This window comes from Nannospalax galili, unplaced genomic scaffold (genome assembly GCF_000622305.1).
Source record: "Nannospalax galili isolate Female #2095 unplaced genomic scaffold, S.galili_v1.0 scaffold211, whole genome shotgun sequence".
In the NCBI taxonomy this organism is placed as follows: Eukaryota; Metazoa; Chordata; class Mammalia; order Rodentia; family Spalacidae; genus Nannospalax; species Nannospalax galili.
Window position 1 is genome coordinate 2,965,361 of NW_008329624.1, and position 10,547 is coordinate 2,975,907.

Below are 10,547 nucleotides of genomic sequence, written 5' to 3' on the forward strand. Positions count from 1 at the left end.
TATTAGGGTCCCAAAAAATGTTTTTTGCATTCCAGCTGACCTGAAAAAAAAAAAACCCTCAATCTCAAGAGATCTGCCTGCCCAAGCCTCCAGAGTGCTGGGATTAAAGGCCTGCACTACCATGCCCAACTATATCACTCATATATTTTTAATACATTTTCTTGTGTGGAGCATATTTTATATGCTGTTTTTCTACCAACCTATTTATTTTGCAAGTAAGCTCAGTTCAAATATTTAGGTTTCTACCTTGAAAAAGTGCAGGCATATCATTAGAATAAGATGCCTTCTCCAATAAGCTGGTAATAGAGTTTCTTCCGGTAAACCAGCTGTCTGTTCAAGATAAGGGGCTAGCAAATTAAAACTGGAAGTTAGTGGGACCATTAGCAATTTAATCTGCCTTGATGAAACAATTATTACATAACATGACAAGGGTTCTTTCGTTTCATCCATTCTTCGGTTTCTAATACATTTTCTATGTGGGCAATCTCTAGCTGTATATTCCCAAGTAAAATTTTAGAAAAGAGAGCCATAACTATTTTGTGACCCTATGAACTTAACTTGTAACTCTCTGCTGGGGGAAGCCTTGAGTATAAACACCATGGCTGTAAACAAGCACGAGGAAACACTGGCCTGCTATAATCTTTGGTTCCTGGGACACAAGAGGAAATACAGAAATGATGTGAATCCTCTATTTATTCCTTCATCTTTGAAAAGCTTAAAAGTCTAGGACTCTCCAACTAGAACGGCTATATCCCAAAGCCCTTTTAAAATTTATTTAATTGGTTTTATGTGTATGAGTGTTGCCTGCGTGTATATAAGTGCACCAAGTGTGTTCAATGCCCATAGAAGCCAGAAAAGGGCATTGGATCCCTAGAAACTGGAGTTATAGACAGTTGCTGACTGCCATGTGGGTGCTGGGAACTAACCTGGGTCCTCTGGAAGAGCAGCCAGTGCTCTTAACTGCTGCATCCTCTCTCCATCCCCTCTATCCTTTTCCCTTCAGAGCAAAGTTTGTATAATTATTATCTTATCGTGATTCTTCTCTTTAAATTTAAAACTCCATGGAATTATGAACCCATGGCCCTGCACCTCACTTTCTTAAAGTGCACTTTGTCACAGACATGACTGGTAGAACGGAGCAAGAAGTCCGGCTTCTGCTTCATCCCACCATTTTTGGCAAAGTTGGACCTATGAGCCCCACAGGCAGACTGCCTGTGCAGTTTTCTCACATAGAAAAAGAAACTGGGCAAAGGGATTGAATCTTCAGAAGGCCAAGGAAAAGCAGACACCTGGTCTAGGCTTAGAAGGCACTGATAACAGGCCCGGGGAGTTTGGGGAACACAGCCGGCCAGTTGCCTCTTTGTCCCTTTCACTGAAGATTGTTGCTCAAGATTGTCCTCAGTTGCCCCTCTGCAGGTTTAGGAGCGCTTCCCAGACCGAGGTTCTTGGGGCAGCATAGCTCTGTGTTCTCAGAGATCCTGGGACAGCATAGTCTGTGTTCTCAGAGATCCTGGGCAGCATAGTCTGTGTTCTCAGAGATCCTGGGACAGCATAGCTGTGTTCTCAGAGATCCTGGGCAGCATAGTCTGTGTTCTCAGAGATCCTGGGCAGCATAGTCTGTGTTCTCAGAGATCCTGGGCAGCATAGTCTGTGTTCTCAGAGATCCTGGGCAGCATAGTCTGTGTTCTCAGAGATCCTGGGCAGCATAGTCTGTGTTCTCAGAGATCCTGGGCAGCATAGTCTGTGTTCTCAGAGATCCTGGGCAGCATAGTCTGTGTTCTCAGAGATCCTGGGCAGCATAGTCTGTGTTCTCAGAGATCCTGGGCAGCATAGTCTGTGTTCTCAGAGATCCTGGGCAGCATAGTCTGTGTTCTCAGAGATCCTGGGCAGCATAGTCTGTGTTCTCAGAGATCCTGGGCAGCATAGTCTGTGTTCTCAGAGATCCTGGGCAGCATAGTCTGTGTTCTCAGAGATCCTGGGCAGCATAGTCTGTGTTCTCAGAGATCCTGGGCAGCATAGTCTGTGTTCTCAGAGATCCTGGGCAGCATAGTCTGTGTTCTCAGAGATCCTGGGCAGCATAGTCTGTGTTCTCAGAGATCCTGGGCAGCATAGTCTGTGTTCTCAGAGATCCTGGGCAGCATAGTCTGTGTTCTCAGAGATCCTGGGCAGCATAGTCTGTGTTCTCAGAGATCCTGGGCAGCATAGTCTGTGTTCTCAGAGATCCTGGGCAGCATAGTCTGTGTTCTCAGAGATCCTGGGCAGCATAGTCTGTGTTCTCAGAGATCCTGGGCAGCATAGTCTGTGTTCTCAGAGATCCTGGGCAGCATAGTCTGTGTTCTCAGAGATCCTGGGCAGCATAGTCTGTGTTCTCAGAGATCCTGGGCAGCATAGTCTGTGTTCTCAGAGATCCTGGGCAGCATAGTCTGTGTTCTCAGAGATCCTGGGCAGCATAGTCTGTGTTCTCAGAGATCCTGGGCAGCATAGTCTGTGTTCTCAGAGATCCTGGGCAGCATAGTCTGTGTTCTCAGAGATCCTGGGCAGCATAGTCTGTGTTCTCAGAGATCCTGGGCAGCATAGTCTGTGTTCTCAGAGATCCTGGGCAGCATAGTCTGTGTTCTCAGAGATCCTGGGCAGCATAGTCTGTGTTCTCAGAGATCCTGGGCAGCATAGTCTGTGTTCTCAGAGATCCTGGGCAGCATAGTCTGTGTTCTCAGAGATCCTGGGCAGCATAGTCTGTGTTCTCAGAGATCCTGGGCAGCATAGTCTGTGTTCTCAGAGATCCTGGGCCAGCATAGCTCTGTGTTCTCAGAGATCCTGTTCTCAGAGATCTCTTTGGTGCTTTATTCATCTTCTCCAGTCCTCAGTCAGCTTCCTGACTTAGTCACCCCTGGACTCCCTACCCCATCCTATATTTCTCTCTTCCACTTCTGGAGAGAAGCAAGGTGGATGTCCCTCTTGTCCTATATCTGCCAGCCGTGCCATGGAGTTCTCAGCTTGCACAGATCCCCCTTCGGCCCCTCTTTGTGCTCCTCCTCGTCATTTTCATTTTCCTTTTGCTTTCTTACCACACTTTTAATAACTATAAAATTAAAACTCATTTTAAAATGGGCATAATGGCACATGCCTACAATCCCAGCTCTTAGGAGGCACAGGCAGCAGGATTGCCACAAGTTTGAAGCCAGGCTGACGTATATACATAGTGCGTTCCAGGCTAGCCAGAGCTGCATAATGAGACTCTGTCAAAAAATAACACCCTTTTATAAACTGTTTCCATTCCCCCTTTAGACTGTGAGTGCTCCTTTCTGGAAACACTACTCTGTTTACAGACCACGTGTTGGTTTTTCTCCTTATTCCTGAGTTATGTAATTCAGTTACTTTTCTATTTTAATCCGGGAAGATCATGTTCTCCAGACAGTCAGGGCCCTGCTCCTCTGTTGTTGTTGTTGTTGTTGTTGTTGTTGTTGTTGTTGTGAGACAGGATCTCATGTAGCTGAGGCTACCCTTGAACTCCTGATTCTCTTGCCTCCACTTCCCACATTCTCGGGTTGCAGGTAAGCACCACCATACTCAACTCTCCCTTCATGTTCTTTGATAGAATCCACTGCCCTGCAATCTGGATCTTTCAGGTCTGTAGCCTTTTCTATCCATTTAGGAAGTAATGGCCAGAACCAACTGGAGACTATTGGCAATATAGGGAGGGATCCCAACAGCCGCTGTGTCAGCCTCAGGGTCCAAGGGATGCAATTTTAAACAAAATGAAAGCACCAGGTTTGGGTCAGCAGACCACTTGCCACCCAGCAATGCCTGGCAAAAATGATCACAGCCCAAGACTGACAGTGCCAGTTCTCTATACCCCATGTGAAGTTTGACCGGTTCCCTTCCTCCTCCTACCCCAACAAACCCCAGTGGATAGTGCAAGCCTTTCCTTCTGAACCTGTTCCTCTCTCACAGATGGAAAAAGACAATAGAAGACTAGCCAAGCCTTGCCTGACAAGGCGACAGGACGTGAGCCCGTTATTGCTGCTTACCAGCACACGCAGTCCCAAGAGAAAATAGCTTGTGTCTTGCTTTTGTTTGTTTGTTTTCTTTGGATTTTGTTATTGTTTTGTTTTGTTGGTAATGGGACTTCACTTTGTAGCCCTCCAACTTAAAATCCTCCTACCTCAGCCTTCCAAGTACTGGGGTTACAGGCGTGCACCACCATACCCAGCTCTAGGTCTTGACATTGAGAGACAGAAGCCCTCAGCATATGCCAGGGGTAAAATAGCTGTCAGGCTCTGGCCAGTCCCATCTGTTTCTGAAGCTAAAACAGTGCTGCATCATCCACAGACAAGATGCACATTTGAAAACTGTGAACAGCCAACGAGCACACATACAAAAACATGATCATATGGCATTGATGACAAATTCTAATATGTACATTTTTAACTCAGAAAACCAGTTAGTCAATGTTAGAAGTTAAACAAAAAAAAACTAACCCCTTGTCACGCAACTGTAACTTTAAATAGTGGTCTAGAGAGAGTGCGGCTGCATACAACCATCACTCCCTAGACATGGAGCCACACATGGAACAGATGCGTTTGTCTAAACAAATGTGTTCTTCACATGTGACCAGAAGCCCAGGGCAGTCACTCCCTTCTGAAAGCAAGAGTCACCACCACAGGACTTCAGTTCTGAAAGGACTGTTTACTCCATTGCAGTTGCCTTTTTTCCCAAGTTACAGAATTAACTTTTCTGGAATCATTGTGTAGGTTGGAGATTATGGCCCAATGTGGGTTTATCCTACCTCTACGTTTGACTGTGTGGTAGCAGATCCCAGGAAAGGCTCCAAAATGTATGGTCTTAAGAGCTACATCGAATACCAACTAACACCTACAGTAAGTACCTGTGTTACTGCACACACAGCTGGCTATAGCTTGCTCTTTTCCTCGGTTTCTATTATTGGCATTAGTGACGTTTTGTCTCTTTCCCTTATTTTGTAGAACACTAATCGATCAGTAAACCACAGATATAAGCACTTTGACTGGTTGTACGAACGTCTCCTGGTTAAGTTTGGGTCCGCCATTCCAATCCCTTCTCTTCCAGACAAGCAGGTCACAGGTGAGTGTGAGTAATGCAGACCACAGGATGACAGGTGAGGAGATGCCGCGAGCTTGAGCTTGTCCCCCTACAAACCTCCACAGCAGCACGGTTCATGGGTGTGGGGGCACTAGTTACTATATCTGTGCAGAAAGCCCCAGAGCAGACTATATATCTGTGGAAATTACCTGAACATCTAAGGGGAGTGTCTGGTAAACTTTGCTGTCGGAGAACTTGTGCATGTACCTTGAATCCCAGCAAAAATTGTTGTCTTTATTTTCTATTTAAAAAAAAAAAGTATACATTGTAAGAATGAGAGAGCTGGAAACTGAGAAAATAGAAATGATCTGAACTGCCTAAAATGGAAATAGACCCATGACTGAGGCAGGCTCTGCAGACCTGCCGTGTTGTTTCAGAGCAGCGGTAAATACCTTGTGGGGAAGCCATGGAGCCGCTGCATTGTTGATGCAGGAAGAGCCCAGCTTCTCCTGTGTCTTTGTCACTGTGTTACCTGTTCCCCTTCCTGGTTTATTGAGTGTCATACTTGTTCTACCTCATCTCTACCCCAAAAATCTGGTAATTGGAGGCTGGGGCAATGGCTCAGTGGTTGGGAGTGGGTACTGCTCTTGGAGAGGGACCAAGTCTGATTCCCAGCACCCATGTCAGGCAGCTCACAACCACCTATAACTCCAACTCCAGGGGATGCAACACCCTCTTCTGGCTTCCACTGGCACCTGAACTGATATACACATACCTTCAGACAGACAGACAGACAGACACACACACACAATTAAAAAATAAAAATAAATCTTAAAACATTTTTTAAAATCTCTGGTAAGTAATCCACCTGCTACTAGACCCCTTGTATATCCAGTCACAAAGGATTTGGTTCTGTGCTAAGGAACTGTCATTGTTCTTGGATCTGATTTTTTAAAATATTTTATTTATTATTTTTATTTTGTGTGTATGAGTGTATTGCTTGTATGGATGTGAATGCACCGTGTCATGCAGTGCCACAAAGGTCAGAAGAAGGCTTTGAATTCCCCTGGAACTGGAGTTAACGGTTCATAGCCGCCATGTGGGTGCTGGGAATCAAACCCGGGTCCTCTGCAGGAGCAGTCAGTGCTCTTAACCACTGAGCCATCTCTCCAGCCCCTTGGATATGATTCTTTAGCCTTATGTGGAACCAGGTAGATAAGTACTTAAGGACTCAGTGGATGTGACTTAGAATCCAGGTTTATTATAAAGAGATTGAGCTTCACCAAAGATTAGAGTTCCAGTAGAGAGGTAGAACGTGTTCAGATAAACAAAACTTGTAAGCATAGAAAGGAATGGACAGAGGGCGAGAGTGAGGCTTAAATGGTCCAAACTAGATGGTCTGGGAGAGAGGGGAAGGGGACATGGAGGGAGAAGTAAGGCCATTCCCAAAGGCCAGGGGAGGCTGGCGAAGGTGTGACCCTCAGTCAGCAGGAGTTGCAGAGCTTGGGGAGAGACGTTATCTAGCCTGGGTGGCAGTGCGGGGTTCGGCCACTTGAGTGCAGATCAGTGCCCATGGGCTGATCCTGGGAGCTGGGGCACTTCCTGAGTGCTTTCTTCTCTGTCCCTTCAGCTTCAGGCTACAGATGGGGAGACAAACCCCAAACATTAAACAGGCTCTCTTCTGCTTGAAAGGGAGTCTGTGTTTGATGCTGAAGCTTGCTGTTTTGTTATGAGATGTGAATCGGCTGATTTTAGCTAGATTATGTCTTCAGGATAAGAAGTCATTCTTTTTAAACACTTCATATCAATCCCAGTACTGAGGAGGCAAATGCAGGAAGATCTCTGAGTTTGAGGCCAGCCAAGGTTATATGCTGACACCCTGTCTCAAAAAAACAGAAAAAAACTTTATTGTACTTTGTTTTTTGTCTACTTTTCTCTGAAGTTTTTTGTGGAGATGGAAATTTTAATGTTTTTTTTTTTTGTTTTGGTTTGGTTTTTTTTTTTTTTTTGGTCTTTTTTGAGACAGGGCCTCCCTGTAGCCCCAGCTGTCCTGGAACTCACTATAACTCCAGTTCTAGGGGATCTGACGCCCTCTTCTGACCTCCATGAGCACTGCATGACACAGGTACACTTACACACATGCAGGCAATACACTCATACACATAAAATAAAAATAATTTTTTTTTTGGTCTTTTTGAGACAGGGTCTCCCTGTAGCCCCAGCTGTCCTGGAACTCACTATGTAGACCAGGCTGGCCTTGAACTGACAGAGATCTGCCTGCCTCTGCCTCCCGAATTTTGGGATTAAAGGCGTGTGCCACCACGCCCGGCCAGAAATTTTAGTTTTTAAAGAAGTTTTTTTGGGGGAGGATGTGTTTTTGCTTTATTTTTATTTTATGTGTGGTGTATTGCATGCATGTATGCAAGTGCACCCGTGTGTTGTGTTGTTCAGTGCCCATGGAAGACAGAAGAGGGCAGCAGATCCCCTGGACCGAGAGTCAAAGACAGTTGTTAGCCTCCATGTGGTGCTGGCATTCAAACCTTGGTCTTCACCAAGAACAGCCAGTGCTCCCAACCACGGAGCCATCTCTCCAGTACTTTTGGGGTTTTTTGTTGTTATTGTTGTTTTTGTTTTGTTTTGCTTTTTTTAGCTTGAGCTTGTCCCAGCCAAATGGAGAGTGAGGGCTGTACTGCTAGGCAGACAAATCCATTTTAGCATCCTGTGAGTGATTGCTGAAAGCTTCTTATCACTGGTGCAAGGGAGCAGACACCAAGGAGCTGTGGACTGCAGCTGCTTTCACTCAGAGGGTGTTGCTGGCCTGGAAACCCTTCTGTGGCGAGTTCCAGTATTCCCTCCTTTTACTGCCCTGATGGTGTTAGGTCATAACTTTCATTTTAAAAAGCTAGATTGTTTCCAGGAATCTTCAGTTCTTTGTAGATGTTTTAAATTTCATTGTCTTGGATTTCATGCTCTTTCCTGCCCACTCGATTGGGCTAGCACACACCCCACAGTGGACATGGCATGACATAGGTGCACTTATGTACATGCAGGCAGTACACAATGAGTGGCTGAGGCAGTTCCAGGATTTTTAATGCAGTGCTTATTCTCGACCAGATAACTCCTCCCTAGCCTATCACAGCATAGAGTTTGCAGTTCTTCCATAGTAAGTTTTCTTTAAAAAAATGCAGGCATGAGCCAGGGGAATGGCACAGCAAAACGAGAAACAGCGGCCCCCAATCTGAAGAAAGAGCTTTGACTCTCTCTCTGGAGGCGTGCCGAGGACACTGAGAGGCACAGAGCAGCATTATGTCCCTTCTCTCTTGTTTGCCTGCAGTCTGTGGAACGCACAAGGTCAGTGCTGTCCAGACTCGCCTCTCACTGAACTCCTGCACAAAGAAAGAAGGAATCCTGGTAGATGATATCATGGCGCTTATCCATGACTGTTTACAGTCAACATTTTCTGTATGTAGATTTTGTTCTTTGTAAAGCAGTAATGAAGGAACCAGGTTGTATTTTTGAGTGCCAAAGTATTATATTCACATTTTTAGTGAGAATTTAGGTTAGGTTTGTAGAAAGTGGGTAAACAGAAGTCCCTTCTACCCCCTTCTTACATATCTCTAGAACCCAGTATAAAAATTTAGCAGGCAGCTGGAGAGACGGCTCAGTGGTTAAGAGCACTGGCTGCTCTTGCAGAGGACCTGAGTTGGATTCCCAGCACCCACATAGCGGCTAAGAACCATCCTTAACTCCAGTTCCAGGGAAATCTGACGCCCTCTTTTGACCACTGCAGCATTGCACGACACAGGTGCACTTACATACATGTAGACATTACACTCATACACATAAAAATAATAAATAAAATATTTTGGGAACTGGAGAGATGGCTCAGCAGTTAAAAGCACTGGCTGATCTTGCAGAAGACCCAGTTCGAATCCCAACACCCACATGGCAGCTAACAGCCCTCCTAACTCTAGTTCCAGGGGATCTGACACCCACTTCTGACCTCTGAGGACATGGCATGACATAGGTGCACTTATGTACATGCAGGCAATACACAAAAAATAAAAATAGTAAGGAAAATATTGTTAAAAATCTACCAGGCATAAAATAATTCATGGTAGGCCAGCTGTATGTAAAGGCTTTCACAAGGAGAAATTTTTAGTAAGAATCATTAAATTTCAACCACTCACTAGTAAGAATCATTAAATTTCAACGCCAGAGGGGGCGTTCTGGCTGCCCCAGGCACAGGTGTCTGCTAGGTTGCTTCTGCCCTGAAGGAAGCCCCCCATCTTTCCAAAGGATGAGACTTGGCTCTGCACCACTTTGGCACTTGCTCTGTGCTCCCTCTTGAGTTGGTAGAGTTTGTATCACTGGAAGGACTGAGTGAGACCCATGGTTTCACATGCCACTTCTGAGGTCACACACTGTTGATAGGTAGGTCCATAGTACTCTTGTTGAAAGATTTATTCATGTTTGCTCTCCTAAAGGAAAGTTTAGGCTACAGTTTCTAGATATTTATTTTTAAGCTATATGCAACAAATTCACTCTATCTGGAGTACAGTCCTACCAGTTTTTATAACCACTGCTACAGCCTTTTAACCACCACTGCATTTGGGACGCAAGGAAGTTCCTTCACCTCCCAAAACTTCATTCCTTTCATCTCAGCTCCTTTCTCTAGTCCTACCCTTGGCAACACCTGATCTAGTCAAAATGTTACCATTTTGCCTTTTCTACAATGTCATCATAAACGAAAGCAATAATGCGTTTGAGATTCATTTATTTTGTTGTATCAGTAATTTTCTTTTTATTTCTGAGTGTTCCTAGGGTATATGGATATAACATAACTCTTACCCTTTCACTCATTGAAGGGCATTTGAAGTTTTAGTTTGGGGCAATTTTATGTAAAGCTGCTAACATTACTGGCACATAGATTTTTGTTCTTGATTTGTTTTTGAGACAGGAGGTCATTGTAACTTAGGCTGGCCTGGAATTCACTATGTATCCCACATTGGCCTCACAGTGACACTCCTGCCTCAGCCCCCAAGTGCTGGAATTGCAGGCAAGTGCTACCACATCCTGTCTAAACAAAGATTTTTGTGTGAACGTGAATAAGTTTTCTTTTGGGTAAATACCTTATTAGTAGAATGAGTAGATCATTTGGTATGTATTGAGTTTATGAAATTGTCAGACTGGCTATACCATTTTGGAATCCTCACCAGCAATATATGAAAATGTCTGTGATTCTGGGGTTGGAGAGATGACTCAGTGGTTAAGAGCACTAGCTGTTCTTGCAGATTACCTGGGTTTGATTCCCAGCACCCACATGGTGGCTAACAACCATCCATAACTCCAGTTCTAGGGGATCTGATGCCTTCTTCTGACCTCCGCAAGCACTGCATGACACGGGTGCACTTACACACATGCAGGCAATACACTCATACACATAAAATAAATTTTTTTTTTTTGGTCTTTTTGAGACAGGGTCTCCC

At 44.9% G+C, this 10,547-nt stretch overlaps 1 protein-coding gene across 1 annotated transcript in view; it reads left to right on the forward strand.

Annotated features, from left to right (window-relative positions):
- Window positions 1–10,547, forward strand: part of Snx9 (sorting nexin 9) — a 77,142-nt gene that overhangs the window by 33,694 nt on the left and 32,901 nt on the right. Inside the window, exons 7-8 of the mRNA XM_008839443.3 lie at window positions 4,752–4,877; window positions 4,983–5,100. Coding sequence (XP_008837665.1) covers window positions 4,752–4,877; window positions 4,983–5,100 — 244 coding nt within the window. The remainder of the gene's footprint in view (window positions 1–4,751; window positions 4,878–4,982; window positions 5,101–10,547) is intronic.